This window comes from Crinia signifera, chromosome 1, assembly GCF_055691185.1.
Source record: "Crinia signifera chromosome 1, ASM5569118v1, whole genome shotgun sequence".
Classification (NCBI taxonomy): domain Eukaryota; kingdom Metazoa; phylum Chordata; class Amphibia; order Anura; family Myobatrachidae; genus Crinia; species Crinia signifera.
The window spans coordinates 319,693,817-319,714,123 of record NC_139217.1 but is presented as its reverse complement, the minus strand read 5'-3'; the positions used below and the strand labels follow the sequence as shown (position 1 = coordinate 319,714,123).

The 20,307-nt window shown below is 40.0% G+C and overlaps 1 protein-coding gene across 2 annotated transcripts in view; it reads left to right on the top strand.

Moving 5' to 3' along the window:
* CNTNAP4 (contactin associated protein family member 4) overlaps positions 1–20,307 on the top strand; it is a 292,850-nt gene that overhangs the window by 212,306 nt on the left and 60,237 nt on the right. For both annotated transcript variants that reach the window (XM_083187307.1, XM_083187316.1), the window contains 3 exons: positions 1,333–1,439; positions 3,522–3,641; positions 10,216–10,413. In XM_083187307.1, coding sequence (XP_083043433.1) covers positions 1,333–1,439; positions 3,522–3,641; positions 10,216–10,413 — 425 coding nt within the window. The remainder of the gene's footprint in view (positions 1–1,332; positions 1,440–3,521; positions 3,642–10,215; positions 10,414–20,307) is intronic.

The window sequence follows — 20,307 nt, the reverse complement described above, 5'->3', positions numbered from 1 at the left end:
AGAGCCGTGGCGGCTGTGGCATAAACCTGCTGGCTGGTTGGGCCTGGGGCTGGTTCTTAAAATACGGGGGACCCCTAGTCATTTTGTCCCCCATATTTTGGGAACCAGCCCCAGCCCTGCAGCCTGGGGCTGGTTTAAAAAAATCTGGGAACCCATATTTGGTTGGTTTCCTGATTTTTTATTACCAGCCCCGGGCTCTTTCAGCCTGGTGCTGGTTACGGCTGTGGGGGGGGACCCCACGCCATTTATTTATTTTACCTTTTTTACACTGAGGCCTGCAAATACGACAGGAAAATAAAGTGTATTTTCCTGGCGTATTTGCCCGGCCATTCGCGTCCGTTTTACACTAATTAGCCGCTTAGTAAATCAGGAATCACCATTCAAAAGAATGGTGATTTCTGTTGTATTCTATCGATTGTGTATTCATTCGTATTTGTAAATACAAATATGAATGTTCCATCAATACGAATACTAAAATTCGTATTTTTGGCATAGTAAATGCCAAAAATACAAATACGCCAAAAAAAATTGTATTTTCCTATGAAAATACGATTTTTTTCTACGAATTCATCTTAGTAAATTTCAACAAAACTCTCACTTCCAAGTGAGAAAAAGATACATTTTACAGTACATAGTTGCAAACAAGAATTCCAATATTGTAGGCAGAAATGTTATCAATATTTTCAACATTTTAAAAATATAGTGTTAATAATGTTATAATAGAAATATCTCACAACAGGCATTTAAGAATAGATATGTTCAGCTTCATCATTATATAAAACTCTGCCAAATTGTTTCAAAATTTACCAGTGTATTTTAAACACTTATATGTAATATATAAGAAAAATGTCAACTTTAATATGTCAAATTAGTAATAAACCCTTTTTATTAGAACACGTGCAAAATGCAGTATGGAATTATGTGCATCATATATTGAAAAATATATCTATTTTAGATTTTTTTCTATAGTCTTTTTATAATAGCAATTAACATCCGTGATTGATCGGCTGCTAATCATATCTAAAAAGCGAGAAAATTATTTCTACATGGCTCATTATTGTGTGTTATATTGGCGTATTAAATTATGAGCCATAATATTGCTGAGGATGACATTTACAGCTGCAATTTTGAAATATGCTATCACTTTTGTTCTTCTTAATGAGCTGTAGTCAGTATATTTTATATTTTACATTTCAATATTACTCCAAATTAGTGTCATAAAATGTGCTTGTTCTTTTTTGCATGCAGCTGACCCCAGTGCAGATATTTCCAACTTTTTATTTTAAGAAATTGTTGAGAATTAAACTTTATTTCATTCTCTTTCTTTTTTAGATGTTTTCCAAATTACTGTGAACATGGAGGAAAATGTTCACAAACTTGGAATGATTTTCACTGTAATTGCTCAGATACAGGATATACAGGAGCAACTTGTCATTATCGTGAGTATTTATCTGTATCTAGAAATGTGGGTAGACTGACAAAAAGTAACAAATACCTTAATAGGCTCTACTTATTTTAGGGAGAAAAGCAACAAATCCAGTACAGATGTGCATTCTTGCTGGATGTAGGGCTTCCCTCTATTTAACATCATATTTAAAAACTATGTTCTTGTTATTTTGTTTTTTACGAAAGTGTATCTGGATGTTTTGCACCTATAGCTATGCGATGCCAGAACTCTCTCAACCAATGGAGGGACTGGCAGAGCGGATCAGCAGACAAAGAGCGTCTTGCTAGGAAGATCAGCCTACCAGCAGCATTTAAAATGGATTGCAGTGGCAAGAGTCTGTTCTTAGGAAGACCAGTTAGGAGACTATTGCAATAATCAATGCGGGATATAATGAGTGCATGGATAAGAGATTAAGTAGTGTCTTGTGTGAGATAGGGTCGTTTTTTGGATAGGTTTTTTTAGATGCATTTAACATGATTTGGAAGCCGATTGAATGTGTCAATGATGACAACTGGGCATCAAGCTTGTGGGGTAGGGTAGAGTGTCGAATTGTCAACAGTTATGGAGATATCAGGGTGGTAAATATTCTTGGCTGATGGGAATATAAGTAATTCTGTTTTGGAAATATTGAGTTTGAGGTGGTGGGAAGACATCCAGGATAAGATACTCGGGCCAAGACCACTGGTGACAATTCTGGGGTTGATAGCTAGATTTAGTATAGTATTATCCGCATACAAGTGATACTGAAATCTGAGAGAGCTGATAAGTTTGCCAAGAGATGAGGTATAGATTGATAAATGCAGAGGACCTAAAACTGAGGTAGTGAAGAGGAGGTGGAGTCAAAGAAGCAAACAATGAAAGAGCGATCAGATGGGTAAGATGAGAACCAGAAAAGAGCTGTATCATTAAGACCTAGGGATTGCAGCATTTGTATGAGAAGAGTGTGATAAACAGTGTCAAATGCAGAAGAAAGATCTAGAAGAATAAGAAGTGAGTAAAGGCCTTTAAACTTAGCAGTTATCAGATCATTCACCACTTTAGTCAGTGCTGTCTCAGAGGAGTGTTGGGAATAAAAGCCTGACTCAAGTTGGTCTAATATGGTGTGAGAGTTAAGAAAGTGTGTGAGGCGAAAGTAGACAAGTGTCTCAAGTAGTTTGGAGAGGCATGGGACCGAAGAGATAGGGCGGTAGTTAGAGAGAAAGTTAGGGTCAGTATTGTGTTTTTTTCAGAATGGGAGTAATCACTGCATGTTTAAACAGAGATGGAAAAGTACCAGTAGCAAAAGAGAGATTGCAGATTTTTGTTACGGTTGGGAAAATCACAGGAGATCAAGGGGAGAGGTATTGGAGTAGGAGGATAAGAAGAATGTGGATACTTCCTTTTCATTTGTCAGCTCAAAGGAAGGGAAAGTACCAGAGGGTTCAGGTGGGGAAGAAAGTGGGTTAGAGGTTGTGGAAGAGCATACCATTTCACCTAGGATGTTATCAATCTTGTCCTAAATGTAGGAGGCAAGTTCTTGTGCACTGATGGTAGCCGGTGGAGGAAGAGTGGGAGGATACAGAAGCGACTTAAATGTGTTAAAAAGTCACTTGGGGTTGGTGCCATGAGAAGAGATGAGAGATTGGAAGTATGTTTGTTTGGCAGTGTCCAAAGCATTGCAGTAGGAGTGATAGATAGACTTATATGTGAGGAAATCAGTCAGATTACGAGATTTACGCCATTGGTGTTCTACTTTACATGACTGATTTTGTAGTTGTCTTGGTATTTTGGAGTGCCATGGCTGGCATCTAAGCCTGCTTGGGGTGTAATGGGAAGCTGGAGACACTTCATCAAGGGCTGTTTCAAGAGTCTGGTACAGGTGGGAAACAGCAGATTCAGGAGAGGTAAATGTACAAATTAATGAGAGCTGTTGTTGCAGAGAGGTGTAAAGTAAAGCAATAGCAATAGTGAATATGAATGCTAAAAAATAAATAAAACATATTTGTTTTGATTTTAATGTGAAAAATAAATATTACTGTGTTGATTAATATACAATGTTAGAAAATGAGGCACACAAGTGACTTTTCTTTTTCAGCTATTTATGAACAATCATGTGAAGCATATAAGCATAAAGGGAACTCATCTGCATTCTACTATGTTGATTCTGATGGAAGTGGCTCTCTAGAACCATTCATGGTATACTGTAATATGACAGGTAATCAGTATTCTGAATATTTTATTGTATTTGAAATATACATTCAAGGACTTACATTAACTATTAACATTATAGCATTATATAAATCATTAATGATTTATATCATTAATCATTAACTATTAACATTATAGCATTATTATTAACATTATAGCTTTATATAAATCATTAATGTCCAACTATTAGTCCATATACCAGGTTATACCAGGTGAAGTCCTTCTTTACATTTGATATATATATACTGGCAGATCCTCAATCAGTTTAATTATATCAGTTAAGCTGTGTACTCATGGAGCAATATGGTCTCTGGCAATATATTGCTAGCAATATATTGCTCAGCAATCATATTGCTCTGTGTTTTCCGTTTTCATCAGCGACCAGAGATGGACCTCAGAGAATGCCACTGCGTTTGACGTGTCCTCTTCTGTCCAGACGTAGTGGTCTGATCAGTTGTGTTAAGAAACAGTGTTATGAGGGAGAGATTCGGTTAATAGTTTGGGGTTTATTATAGTACTGTTCCTTATTTGGATTTGTTATCGGATTTCTTTTTTATATTCATTCTGTCCTCTCTAAATTTCTATGCTTACTTTTTTCTTTTCTTTGGGTTTAATTTCTTATTCTTTTACAGTACTTGTTATTTCTTTCTTACATGCCTAGCCCAAGCAATAGAGGAGTTTTGAATACTCCTGGGGATGTGTCCAGGGCTCCTGGTTAATGTCACCCATTATCTGTGGGATGCACATATGGGCCTGAAGTATTTTGATCTTTTCCACTAAAATGGTCAGCTGTTCTCAGGGATAACAGCTGCATTTTGGCTTGTCCCCATTTATATGGCAGCTATTATCCTATCTGTGTCTCCTGTGGCTGGAACCAAGACATCACAATCATGACACCATGCTCATGAGAGGACTTGAGTAGAGGCTAAGCTCTCTGTAAAGCATGTGCCAGAGGCCAATTCTCATTATACAGTAGTTAGAAGTGTGGACTGCAAGAGAAAGAGCAACATGACCTTGGATGGTGCTAGACATTGCTCCATATGGGGAGGACTGCGTTTTCCATTACTGATAGTGATTCTTTGTTATTCAGGGTCTGAAAGTATTGTTCAGACTATAGACAATAAAAGCAATGGTGCAAGACATATTAGTAATTCCCATTCAGATGATATTGGGATATAGGGAATGAAGCACAGAAATATGCTTGGTAGAAATTTGTCTTCCATTGGAAGCTTGCCTCCTTTAGATATCTCTGCAATAGCAAGGATGCTAGGGTTGGTTTTTGCCTGTTTTGGCATAGTGCCCCCCCCAGAAACAGATGGATTAGTGGCTTTGACTTTGGCTTCCACCATGTAGCACTCTGATAAAAAATCTCTTGCAGTTTTGTAGTCTTTGATTTGCAATGCTTGCTGCTTTTTTGTCGTTTCAGTGTCCTGACTTGGTGCTGTATATATATGTAGGATGTTGTCTCTCCATTTCCTTTTTCAGAGGACAGTGTTGGGAATGTCCAATTAAGGCCTTTCCTATAGCTGCTGGCATCTTGTGTATTGCTCCTATTGCCTCTTCAGGTGCTCTTGATAGTAAGTTGTCGAATGACCTTGAAAGGGTTTTTAGATACACTGTTTTATTTCACAGTTAGTGGTACAGTAGTTATTGACAATCTTGGTGAAGGTGTAGGAAATGTGAGCTAGTTTGAAAACTGGAATTTATACAGCAAAGCAGTAGTGTAGACATGAAGATGGGCCCTATGGATATAGTTGCTGAGGTTTTTTCAGGTTATGAGGAATTCTAATGGACATCAAAGTTTTTGGAAGCTGCAAAGTTAATCTGAGTCATTAGGGTGGAAGCTTAAATCCAATAGCAACTACAGATGTCTTCATATACAGTACATCTATCCTCCATACGATAGAAGTCGAGTTATACATAATGCATGAGCTCCATATTACTCTTTAGCATCCAACATCTTTTTTTGCAACTATTTCTGTTAAAATGCACCTTGTCTTGGTGCACATGCAGCTTCTGCTGATTAAATTGATATGCAACATGCATATATTTAGTGTATGACTGTTGGTATATCTGCATTAACAATGGAATGTTATCATTTCATTTACAAATACAGCCACACTGAATATAGCATGTCACATTTAATTTTAATCAGCAGAAACTGCTCATGCATCCTATTTGCTCTTTTAATGAAATATGTTGCAAAAAAGATGCCTAGCGCTAATGAGGTGCACCATGACATGGCACGACTAGGATGGCTGTTTAACTTGAAAGGAAGCTTGAAGTACATGAGCATCACTGTAATTTACTGTTTTTTCATGTTTTTAGGTAAATGTGATTCATTATCCCCATTTAGTACATGGCATTTTATATCATCTCGGGATGCTTCTTCTTCTTCTATAAAAGTACAAAGAATTTAATTGGAAGCAGGATGGTTTGGTTATCTTGGCATTCAATTGCTTTTTCTGGGGGGTTTTTTCCGCCAAGGATAACATATTTAAAGAGAATTGCTATGTTTTCAACAGTATGCGTAATCTAGGTACAGTACACTGAGTTGTTTTCAACCACTTGCCTTGCAGCATTTCTCACCCTATTAAAGATTGTCACTTGAAATTCAGAAGAACCCTATCCCCTCCCACTACTGTGGCCTACAGACAATACAGTGTCTATGTAATGCCCAGTCTCATGTACCAAGGATGACATGTCCAAGTGGAGGATACATTTTTGAGTCAGTTTTTCTGCTTGTTTTCCACTTCTGGTTTTGCACATTGCTAAAGTAGTTTTCCTTGTGCAAACAATTTGTGGTCAGTTGCTGATTTGTCCCATAATGGGAAAGAGGTGCATAAGGGAAGACTGATTGGGACCATTTGCTAACACCTTTGCCTGATCTTAATCTTCATTCTTATAATGTATATTGATTTATGACAGTCATTGATTGATCCAAGTTCTTTCTTATCCACTGGGTAAGTATGTCGACAATGCGATTCCAGAGGGTTTGTTGCATGTGCCATAAATATTTTGATTCTGCTCTTGCCATACATTAGTTAATCCTTTGATTTAGAGCAGGCATGTCCAACCTGCGGCCCTCCAGCTGTTGTGAAACTACACATCCCAGTATGCCTTCCCATAGTATTGCTATTAGGGAATGCTAAAACTATTGCAAGGCATTCTGGGATGTGTAGTTTCACAACAGCTGGAGGGCCGCAGGTTGGACATGTCTGATTTAGAGTTTCATTAGCTAATTTCATTAGTGTATGTGTGCTGGAACCAGGAAACTGAGATACCTCCCTTACTCAATGATGTTCTTTATGTTGGTCTATCTGGTTAACCCCACTGTGTACAGTGCAATTGCTATTTTCTTTGCAATTCCTTTTAAAAAGTGCAGAGTTCCTGATATGTAAGATAACACTAAAGGTTCTTCTATGTAGTTGTTGCACTTTGGCAATGGGCCTCATACGATCCAGTGTTGCTCTTTGTTATCATCAAAAAAGATACCAAAATTGTGCAAAGCCTATTGCTAGACTGGGTCTGGTATGATATGCCAGTGGTCGGAATTGCAGCGGTCGAAATATCACCACAATGCCGACAAGGGGGGCCGTGGATCGCCCCCCTTGCGGGCTCGCTGAACCCACCATGCAGTGGGCCCAGTGCCTTGCTACACTCGGCACATTATTTTATTCTCCCTCTATGGGTGTTGTGTACACCCATAGAGGGACAAAGTGCCGACATTGCAGCGGTCATGATTCCGGCGTCGGGATTCCGACTGCCGGCATATTGACCGCATCCCGCTAGACTTATAGGAAAGGATTGTTCAATTTCATCATTTGTTTGATTCCTTTTGGTAGGATTTTTGCCACAAGCTTCAACAATCTCTTCCTGGCTTTGGATTACCATACCATTATTTGTCCCTGTCTGGAAAGATCAAGAGAGACTTTTTCCATTTGTGTGTCTGTCTTATGACTTTAATGGGACTTGTATTTGGCCCTCCAAACCGCTTTCTAGCTCTTGGTTTTGACTCTTGTGGCCAATTCCATAGGTTTCACTGCATACAGTTATGCCCTTATTGCTGTAGTCCATCCACACTTCGATCTTTTGATTGCTCCAACCTTTTGTTAATGACAACCTTGTGCATACCAGCCTTTATCCAATGTTGACCTTGTGCATGTCAACCTTTGGGTGTTGACCTATTGACTATGACACTGTCTATCTTATGATCCATACCCACATAAATATAAAAATCAAACAATGTATGTAAGTAAGTAGCCCACAAAATAAGTAACACAATTAAAACAAAAAGTTGATGTGAATCCTTAAATATCAATAAAATAACTAATATTTGTGTTAGGATTAAAAACTAATACCACATTTTTTCAAAGCTTCTTATGTAAATAAGTCTGGTACTAAGTTATATTTGTTCCAAACTCTGTTTCAAGGCTCTCTCCTATAATAATTATCTGCAAGTGAATTGTTCTTGAAACAAACTCTGGGCCTGATTCAGATTTGATCACTAATGTGAGAATTCACAAATCGAGCAATTATCGAATGCATGCATAGCGATTGAATTGAATTGCACATACGCAAGGGGAAAGAGTGACAGAAAAGGCTTATGGATCTCAATTGTAATCCTCTTGCAGTTTCGCTGTTTTGGGGTGGAAACCTGACATTTTCCATTGCCCAGGCTTTTGTGATGTCAGCAAAGAAGACTTCCAGCCTGTCACAGTCGCAGATCAGTGAAAGCCTCAGACTTACTCACATTGCCACAGACAGTAAAAGTCCTTTTGGTTGGTTTGTGACTTCCAAATGGATTTGCAAGTGGAAGTTGAGCCTCTCACAATTCTCTCGCAATTTTTCAAAGGATGGTTACTCTTTTTTTGTCCGGGCAGCATCTTACTCCTTGCAGTTCACTGCAAATTCTCACATTAGTGATCAATGCTGAATCCACAACACGTGTCAGAACTCAAAGTCATCCATAGAACATTGAACAATGGGCCTATTCATTTTATTATGTAAGCCCATAAATGATCCATTGTGACTTCAGGTACAGACATCTCCTAATGCATTAGCATATTAGTTGTATGATATTGTACATCTGCTTGTCTGTGGCTGCTGGACACCATACATATCGGAATCAGACCCACTATCTGCAGCAAAACATACTGTTTTACATAGAACTTTTATGTTTACTGGTGTAGTCTTTATGCATATTGTACTGTCAGCAATGGTTCAAATTGAATTGAATTTGAAACTACAGTAAGTGACCACAAGAGAATTAACACAATTAATTGGTTGCCTCCAATGGTTGGATTTTCTTAAGCGCCAATGTTTTAATGAATGAACATAGTGCACAGTTGCAAAGTTATCAGGTAAATAGCTCCAACTGGGACCAATACATTGTACAGTTTTCTAATGTGTTTCATTGTTAAGGTGATAAATAAAACACAACTCTGATGTCTAGAGGATATCATCATATAAAATGTTGTTCATCTAGGGTCAAAAACGTTTTGCCTTTATTAGATATCAGCTCCATTACTTTGTTTAACAAATGGGTTAAATCTTGAAGGTCAAATCTGAGGTGCAGACTTCCATTGTTAGAATAAATATATATATTGACAATTTTAAATAAGTAAATTGTGCCAAAGGATTATTTCTCATGCTCGAAAGCTCACAAGCTTTTTCCTATATTTAAAAAAGGCAGCCACTGTCATTCCAGTATTTCATCGGAACGTGAGTGTCAGTGTATCCTTTGTAGTTTAAATCAGTGGTTCTCTAACTAGGTGCCACCTGCATGGCTGCCATGGATTTGGTCTAGGACCAAATCAAATAATTTATACTTCATGTGATAGGTAAATCCAGTGCTGGGGCTGGCAATCATAAAATATGGAGACAAGCAAAAGCACAACCATGTAAGTGAACCTGTGAGCTCAATATATTTTTTCTGAATATCTTAATGAGAAACTTTAAGCCTACGGGTGTCAGGACAAAATCTGATAGCATAAGGCACCATGGGGCAGATGTATTAAGCCTGTAGAAGAGATAAACTGGAGATAAAATGGAGATAAAGTGGAATGAGATAATGCTCCAGCCAATCAACTCCCACTGGTCATATTTCAAACACAGCTGATTGGCTGATGCGTTATCTCTTTTCACTTTATCTCCACTTTATCTCCAGTTTATCTCTTCTCCAGGCTTAATACATCTGCCCCCATGACTCAAATATCTTTCGGAACCACTGGTTTAAAGTGTTAATATGCGGTTTAAGTGGTTTCTGTTGTTGACATTATACTGTAGTTATAGCCTCAATGGAAGTGTGTCATTAAAATATTGTTCATTATTGTGTAAGTCAGGCATATCCAAACTATGGCTCTCCAGCTATTGTGAAACTACATGTCCCATATGCCTTGCCACAGTTTTGGCTAAAAGCAAACCCGTGGCAAGGCATCATGGGACTTGTAGTTTCACAACAGCTGGAGGGCCATAGTTTGTACATGCCTGGTGTAAATCTATATTAAAAAAATCAAGAAACTGCAATATTTTTAGTTATGCTGTATATAACGTGCTGTGTTCTCTCTCAATTTAACTAGACATAGCAATAAGTATATTACATCACAACAATACAGACCTGAACAAGGTGAAAAGTTCTAATCGGGAAAACCCCCATGCAATGAATTTCAAGTATTCTGCTGATATGGAGCAGCTCCAGGCTACAATTAACAATTCTGTGCACTGCAAACAGGAAATTGCTTATCACTGTAAAAAATCCCGAATTCAGCATAAGGAAAGTAAGTTACTGTAGAAATATTTTGTTTTTTGAAGCTGACTGTAATAAGGTTTAAAGCACATTTTATTTTTACAAATATTGCTGTTTCATGGGTTTCGAAAGTATTAATACTTGATTAGAGGAATTGACTTAGCTTACCAGTATAATAGAAGGAGTTTTGATCTATCCTACAGTACTTGGTGCTGCAGTAGGAAGCGTTTGTATTCCTTATAAAGAGAATGACTATGAAAGCTTGTCATCTGGAAAAGTTTATATTTAATAGACATTTTAATTTAATCTGAAAATATTGGCCTAAACATGAGGATTATTGCTTAAAATAAATGGTTCAGTAAATAATATAAATATGAGGGTCCTATGTAAAAAAATTAATATATAGATAGTTGTGCCTTTTATAGTGATATAAAACAAAAGGGGTGATTCAGGTTGGTTTGCAAAAGCAAACGCCTTCTTTAATGGACAAAACCATGTGCACAGCAAGTTGGGCAAATGTAACATGTGCAGAGAGAGTTTGAGTGGGGTGTGTTCAAACTGAATTCTACATTTCATTGTAAAAATAAAGCAGCCAGTATTTACCCTGCACAGAAACCATATACCTCACCATATACCTCACCATATACCTGGACACAACCTTTAATGGTTTTGTCCATTAAAGAAGAAGTTTGCTGTTGCAAACTAACCTGAATTAGGCCCAAAATCCAATCAATTTTAAAATGAACCTCAGTGAAATAGAAATGGACTCTACAAATAATTATCCATACATATGAATAACTATATATTGATCAGTCTAATCAATTTCAACATTGGCATACAATAAGCTGCATACTGTACTTAAATTCCAATTAGGAGATCCAACATATAAAAATATTTAGTAATAAATACAAATACTGAATGCCAAAGCTATACTGTACAATAAATCTCAAGCAAAATGTTTGTTATGAAAGGCAATCTTTATTTCTATAGGATTTATCATAAAGGGGTATATTCAATGCATGTCGAAACTGCCATCTTGGCGAAAAGAAGGCAATTTTCTACATGAATAGATCGGAAGGGATTCCGATCTATTCGATGCTAGCTGTTTTTTTCAGCAGGTCGAAATGTTTCTAGGTGTATAGATGGAATAGCCGCTAATCCACCTGTTTTTGATGGAAACACAGCCAAAACGAAAGATTTTGGCTGTGATGCCGTCAATCTATATCCAACATAAAAAGATGCTGGATTGAGGCAGGGAGGACAGCGCCTGGTGAGCAGCAGCATCTTACATGGCGCCATCCTCCTGTCCGTCGCCATCCGCACCCTCCCACTGCCACCCACACCTACAGCCGCCGGGTGAGAGTAGCTATACACTATATACTACATGTTGTATACCTGTAAAATAACAGCATATGGTATGGGAAATGTGTGTATATGTTTGTTATTTGAATAGTCTAATGTAGCACATTCGTTTATTATAATGCTAACTTAGAATGTTATAAAATTCTTTCCAAGAGCCCCAAGTCTATGATACAAAGTGACACATCTAGTCGCTCTGCAATATACACAGGCAGTAACTGCCACTTTCATATTGAAAAGCCGGGTCGGTTTAACCCGGGTCCGGCACATTTACAATAATCCTGGGTCACTCACTATACAGATGGCAACCCCGGTTTAACCCTTCTTGTACCCAAGGTCAAATTGCTGGGTCATTTCGACAGCAACCCATCCCGGCTCCGATCGCCACCTGCCGCCGTGATCACCCAGTCCACATGCCGGCCGGGTGAGCATCCATCAGCGGTCAAATCCGACGTTGGATTTGACTGCTGCATTGAATACTGGATGCTGGATCCATTCCTGCAAAATAATTTCAGAATGGATCCGGCATCAATTGAATATATTCCTAAATGCATATTCAATTAAACAATATGCAGAATAAATTATACCTGCTGCACAGTTCATTTGAAATTCACAATTCTGAGGTACTATTATAATGTAACATAAATCACAGATTGTCAAACATACTTTACATTTGTATACTATGGTATGACCAGAGCTTGTGTGACAGATGTGACATAACTTCCCTTTAGCACCAATCATTGCAGAAGAATTCACTTTTAGTATAGTGGCAGATACAATCATTGGTACAGTAAATCCACATTATGAGAGGACCAGAATTATAATCTATGAAGTATGAGGATTTAATGTGTGGGCACAAAGTAATGGTCTGGACATACCATGGGGTATATGCATATAGTTTAAATCAGGTGGGATTTGTGTTGATGTGCGGCTCGGGGGGGGGGTTACTGGGCGATGCAGCGTGGGGGGGGGGGGGAGAGAGAGTTAGTGCTCACCTCCATACCATCCAGGACCCGGGCTGCTGCTGCCGGGTCCCTCCACATGGCAGGATGTGGGTGTGTGCGTGCACTGCAGGAGACTACAGGAGACAGGGCACGCAGTGTGTGGTGTGCGGGTGTCACCCCAGCCTAGTGAGTGATGAGTCACTCCACGGGGGGGCGGGGAGGATAGGTGATGTGACGGTGGCCGCGAAGTTGCTCTAAGGTGGGGGGGAGAGAGTTACCGCTAACCCCCATATCATCAAGGGGGAGAACACCCTAGGCAAATGCCTAAAGCTGACTAGTCCCTGGCATTGGCATCGAAATGGAATCGAAAGGTTAAAAACATGTTTGATCTCCATTTGATGTCTATGCAATCCTGATTCTATTTTACTATATAGTCAAAATCCAAGGGCAAATTGTACCGTGTGTACACAGCATTTGTGTGCCATGAGGACCAAGGTTGGGAGTGACTGGTTTAGAGCAATGGGTGCGGTGGGGTGTGTGTAATGAATTATCCAATCGTTTTCCAGTTGTTATCCTAAACAGATACAATAACTATGGGTAATAAGTTAAATACAATAACTGTATTTCTACTAATGTATATACTGACACACACTTGAGAACTATTAGAGCCCTTAAAAGTAGAATTTATTATCCTAATTTTACTGTGAAAGATGTATATTCATTATGTTTTCCTCTTATTAAAAGAGTATAGAGAAATATATGTCTTAAGAATCATTTTCAAATAGAATCTAACAGTTTTATCTTAGAAGCTATGACTCATGTAATTCAATAACGGGCATTTCAAACAGTAAATAATATATGACACGACAACTGGCCCATGAATTAACATAATTACAGACACATTAATTTTAATGAACTTTCTCTTGAGATTGCTATAGCTATATACCAAACCACAATCAATTTATACAGAACAAGTAGGTCTTGTAGTGCTGGAATTCACAGTCTATGCAAGCTGTAATATAAAAACCAGTAATCCACCCAATTTAACTGTGAATAGAGATCCTGTATTTTGAAATGCCATGAATAAGAATAATCCCCCACTAACATCCTCCCCTTCTCCCCAACCTCCCATGGCTCATTTGCAGAAGTGACTAAACCTATTTAGCACTATAATTTTGTTAATATCAGTAGCACAATGTCCCAACACTGTTAATATTTTGTCAGTTGGATCACTAGAAGGTGTAGGTGTCACCCATCAAGGGGTAACACCAAAGTGCTGGCTCCTCCAGTGACAGGAACTGGGTGTTGGCACTGTGACATTGCATGCAGCCTCCTGTTATAGTTTAAAAAATGGCCCTGCAGATCAGGCAGTCTCCAGCAACAGTCCACATCTCCTGGGCCCCATAGCAGTTCTGGACTACAGAGTAGGCAGAAGCCTAGGGGGCCTGTGCCTTTTTGGGGCCCCACAAAGACTAAGGGGGGAATTTATCACCATCTGCATCTGAGGGTGTGGATGTGCAGTGATAAAGATCGGTTCCTGTGATTGGTCTCCACAGCACTATTGGGTATTTTACATGAAGAAACTCTGATGATGCGCATGTGCCACCATCGACATCACTGCTCAATACAATGATTCATACCACCTAAGGACTGGTCCGTGCAGCACTGCCAGCCTTCAAGGCTTCCTTCTCCAGTGACCTCCAATGCTGTAAAGTCACTTTACTGCACAGAGAGCAGGTAGCCCAGGCCCCTTGCAGCGTTCACTGAAGCAGCATTCATCGGTCCTGTGGTAGGTGAGTAAGATTTTTTTTTCTTTACAGTGATCGGCTTTTGTGTCCATCGGACACACATAGCTAATCACACTGCCCCGACCCTGCACAGCTTTCTCTGCCTAGGGGCAGCGAAAGCTATGCAGAAGTCCCTAATTCGCATATGGGACCTGTTCAAGCTGGCATTATTATCACAGTGTTTACTGGATTTTAATTTTTTTTCCAGTAAATTTGCAGTGTTCACATTTCACATTATAAGTATGGGAATTTGGGTACTGCTTTCCTAGCACGGCACCCGTCTCATTGATTGTATGCCTTAAGTTTAAGGTACTTAAGGCATACAATCAACGTGATGGACCCGATTTTTTAATCTCATGGATCTTATGCATCCATAAGATGCATGAGATGCATGAGATGCATGAGATCCATGAGATAAAAATTTGTGAGCCCCCAATAACCATTGTTAACGCCACCAGCTCTATCAATGCCAACCCGAAGCGGGGTGAGCGCAGCGAGTCCGCGAGAGGCGGAGGTACGCGTCCACTGACCTTTTTATACCCCCACTATCCATGTTGGCGTGGAGTTGATGTTATATAGTGTGGCAAGTGCAGCGAGCCACCGAGCCCGAAGCGTGGCGAGCGGATGCGGACTACTTTACATGTATTCTACGTCCGCTCGCCACGCTTCGGGCTCGGTGGCTCGCTGCACTCGCCACACTATATAAAATTAACTCCATGCCGACGTGGATAGCGGGGGTATAAATAAGTTGGAGGACGCGTACCGCCGCCCCTCGAGGGCTCGCTGCGCTCGCCACGCTTCGGGTTGGCGTCAATAGTGGAGTGGCGTTAACAATAGGGGGCCATTTCACCCATGAGGGGGGTTAGAAATTAAAATTGGGGTTTTGGGGCCTTTTTACATTGATTCCAATGTAAAAATCTCGTCGATAGCGTCAATTGCATCATCTCATGCATCTTATGCCGCACAAACACATAAGATGCATGAGATGCTTGCAATGTAAAAATCTCATCAATCTCGTCGATCGCGTCGATTGCATCATCTCATGCATCTTATGCCGCACAAACACATAAGATGCATGAGACGCTTGAGATATCAGCCCCACACATACAATCTAGATCGTGGGCGCCGTGCTAATAAAGCAGTACCGAAATTTGATCGGGTTAAATTAAAAAAAAAGTGAATGAAAGGGTTTGGAGCAGTGTTTCACAAAAACTGCTCTAAATGCCCTTTAAAACATTCCATGATACTAAAATAATAGAAAAAAGGTGTAAAAATACCCATTTTTACATTATCGTTGTAAAAATAATGTAAAAAAAAGGTTCCGAAATGCCTTGTAATTTACCCTCAACATCTTGAAGCACCTAAAACATATACATCAGATTCACTTGACAGTTCCCAGATAGTATACTGTTGGTTGGTAAAATTAAAACATATCAGGAGATTGCAAGTTTGCAAGGGGGCTCTGAGATCTGAAAAATTGTTAGGGGGCCAGGAGATTTCAACTGCCTATTTGCCTCCACAGGGTTTAACCTACCACAGAGTGATGAAAATGGGTTTCGTCCATGAGGCCATGTTCTCCTTTACAGGATGATGCCTCCGGTGCATGAACCATATACCATCCGGCACTGGGTGTCAAATGATGATGCCACTGCAGTTTGTGATCATAACTGTACAATCCTTTTATAACCAGAACAAAAGTTTTTATGTTTAATTTCAATTACACACATGAGTATTTCTCCCTCTCTATCTCTCTCTGTTGGAAAATCCTGTCTCTATAACTATGTGAATATCAGTGGGGCATCCTTTTTCTACCCATTAACCATCACACATCATTACACTGCACCTTTTACATTCAGTCCTTTCCTGGTTTAAACAGTATCACAACCATCCATAGGCACTATCCATTGATTTGTATTATAATTAAATTACTCGGTTTTTGTTGTGGTTACAGAGTGCCAGTTTGGTGAATTACTATGAATACAATTGTCATGATTTTAGGATCAATTATGGATGACTAAAGGCTGTTACATCTCTACGGGGTGTGGGGGGGTGTCCTGCACCTGGGTGTCACCCTTCAGTGACACCAAACAGAGCCGCTCACAAACCCACACCCCCACATCCACAGTCCACAATCCAGTGGCAGATTGAGCTGGGGGCAAGGTGCCTTCTTCCACCCAGGCCAGTACAAGTCTGCAGTGTAAAGGCCACCAGTGTACTCTGCATGGATTAATCTGACAGCCAGGAAGTCTCCTCTAGCTGCCTTCCAGCTACAGTGATGTCACATCTCCAGCATTTCTCTGGCCAATGCAGCTCTGCCTCTGCCCATCCAAGTCCCACACTTTTCCACCTGTGGCTTCCTAAGTCTACCACCCTCGTGTCATGACTGTCCATTTTCCAGGGTGATCCACACTGGGGTTGTCATTAGTGGAAGACCCTCAAGACTATTGTCAGGACCACAGGGGAGACAGGGGGCTCAGATGGCAGTGGTCAAATAGAGCCAGGGACAGTGCTGACTAAATTTAAAATCTAGTGCCAGCCACCAGCAAATAAGGAGCTCTGCATGGATTTGCACAATGCAGAAGGTACAAGACATCATTGCAAGGAGTATAACAGCAGGTAGCATTTAAGCCCCCCTACACTGAAAATACTGTCAATAGGAAGACCCACTCACTCCCAAACACATTCCGCTACTCTTGTGCTGCTGCTGCTCCAGGAGGGAAGGATCTAATGCTGGGCACCCATAACAACATGGCCCCTGTACTGCTGCACAGCACTCAGGCCCTGGTAGAGCACCTGTAAGAGTCATAAATACAGTATGTAGTGACTCTGGGTCACCCCTGCAGTTCTCTGATACTCAGTGCTGTCATACAGTATAGTAGCCTAGACTGAGGCAACTTCATAGCAAATTTCATCGTTATTGCAGTATCTGGGGCATCAGTAGTGGTCCTTAATAAAGGTATCTCTGTTTCCTGACTTACATGGATGAGCTGGGGTGTTCCCAGTTCCCTTTGCTGCTGGATCCAAGCTGTGGTAAGCATTAAGATTATCTCAAAATGCACAATATATACCTCCACCACCCTGCTTCCTCCCTGTCACTCTACATCCCCCTCTCACCCTGAATCTTCTTCCATTCTGCATCCCATCTCACCCTATGTCCTATCCCACCCTGCACCTCTCCTCTCACCCTGCACACCCCTCTCACCCTACATCCTTCTTTCACCCTGTGTCCTCTCCCAACCACTACACCACGAGTTACTACACCGGGTGACACAACCCTAGTGGCGCCTCTGAGAAGGGTTTTATACTAAGACTGCAAACAAAAAGTGCAACATATGAAGCATATTTTAATGCAATATTTTCAAGGCAATGTGCAGTACAAATAAAGTAATTGCAATCCTGTGTGTTATATAATAACATGTTCACTCCCTCATCAATATAAAATAGACTCTTAAAAGGGACTTCATAAACTCAGCATGAATGAATGAATACATTTTATGCAGCTTTAAATCTTAAATATGCTTTGACATTAATATAACGTACACTAATCTGGTGTTGTTCAATTATTGTTGAAAATGCCAGTTTAAATTGCATTTAATACTACATTATATGTTTTCCTACAAAAGATATTTTAATGCCTATCATTTGTACATATAATACAGAATGTGAATGCTTACATCTAGCATACTGCTTTTTTCCCCTCACCTTTAATTTTAAAATGTAGACGTGAGCGCCTCAAGATAAATGGCTCTAATATCATGCCTCAGTGAGTATGCAGGCTCCTGGTGCTCTTTCCCACTAATAAAAGTAAAATATTTGACAATAATGAAAAATTAGGTTATTTGCAGAACATCTTTTAACGCAAAATAAATATGCTAAGTATCTGGGAAGGTTGTAAATCTAACTGTACATCCCGGAATATACTATATACTACATGTTGTACGGATGGTGTAATGGTTAGCATTACTGCCTCACAGCACTGAGGTCATGGGTTCTAACTGTGCGGAGTTTGTATATTCTCCCCGTGCTTGTGTGGGTTTACTCCGGGTACTCCGGTTTACTCCCACAATCCAAAAATATACTGGTAGGCTAATTGGCTCCCAACAAAATGAACCCTATAATGTCTGTGTGTGTTCTTGTACATGTGGTAGGGAATATAGATTGTAAGCTCCACTGGGGCAGGGACTGATGTTCAACTATACTCTGTACAGCGCTACGGAATATGTATGCGCTATATAAGAAACTGTTAACAAATAATAATAAATACCTGTAAAATAACAGCATATGGTATGTGAAATGTGTGTATATGTTTGTTATTTGAATAGTCTAATGTAGCACATTATATTGCTTACTTAGAATGTTAGAAAATTATTTCCATGAGCCCCAAGTTTATGATACAAAGTGACACATCTGTTGGCTCTGCAATATGCACAGGTAATAATTGCCACTTTCATATTGAAAAGCCGGGTCGGCTTTAACCCAGGTCCAGTGGAATTTATATTAAACCCGGATCACCCACTATGCAGAGGGCAACCCAGGTTTAACCCTTCTAATACATCAGGTCAAATTGCATGGTCATTACGGCAGCAACCCAGCAATATCTCAATTCCATAGTGCGGTATGAAAGGGGTAAATGATAGTTATAATCATACTTGCCAACTTTTCAGCTGCCCTCTCTGGGAGAGGGCAGACAACTCCAGCAAGCAGGGGGTTGAGGCTGTCAGCAGGGCCTAAAAGGGGTGGGACAAAGGCAGGGCTTATGGGGAAAGTATTTTATTGGGGGCATGGCCAGTGTGATTGCATCATCATGGCCATGCCTCCTGTCATGCAACGCCGGTAATACAAACATTGCATAGTGGGAGGCGGGGCTAAGGTGACACAATTTGCATTTTTTGGTCCTCCCGGGCCCTGGCGGAGGGGTTGCGAGAGACTTTCAGGAATGTGGGGGAATTGACAACCTTTTCGGGGGGCTGGGAGGTGGACCCGATTTTCAGAAGCCTCCCAGCCATTCCAGTAGAGTAGGCAAATATGGTTATAATGTAATTTGTGGGCTATAATATTTGCAATGGTACATTGAGAATTTGCTGCAGGATAGCATGTGGGCTTTTAAAGCTATAGTGCAAACCTAAAAATCAGATATGTATATAGAGTTGCATTTATGCTACAAAATATTTCCATTTTTGTATTGACTTCTACTAGTGAAGTCACTATACTTACATTGAATGCAAGAAATGTTAACTGCATTGTTTTGTATAGAATTGTATTTGATATGACATATCTATCAGTGTTAAGGTGAATACACATGGTGAGATTTTAGCTTTGTACAATGTTGACTATGTGATTTCCATTGAACTCCCTACAATATAGTCAAAATAGGCTTGCCTACACAGTCTATTTTTTTTTTTTTGCGATGCCAATCCCACGGGTATGTGCATTGGCTTTGCAAGCTGTATACACACTGTTCAATTTGTGCTAAAGTTTCTTCCAATGTTTACTATATAGTCAAAATTGCAGTGTGTATGCACCTTAAAAGTGATAGGCACCACAATAACAACATAAGTCTTTTGGGAGATTCTGGCTTAGATGTAATATAGCAGCACTGAGACAGAGCAGTAAGCAAATTCAATGAGCTTTGTTAGCATCTCAACTGCCATTGCAGAAAGTGAATAGTCCCCCCTCAAGCGATCCTTGACAGTGCCACAGCACATCAGCCTACTGTAGGGCACAGTGCTGATGATATGTGTCTCATTTCCTGACCAGCTCTACTGTGCTTGTGAGAGTTCTCACAACCATTGAGAGATCATACCCCAGTATCAAGTCATACTCGTCGTTAAAATC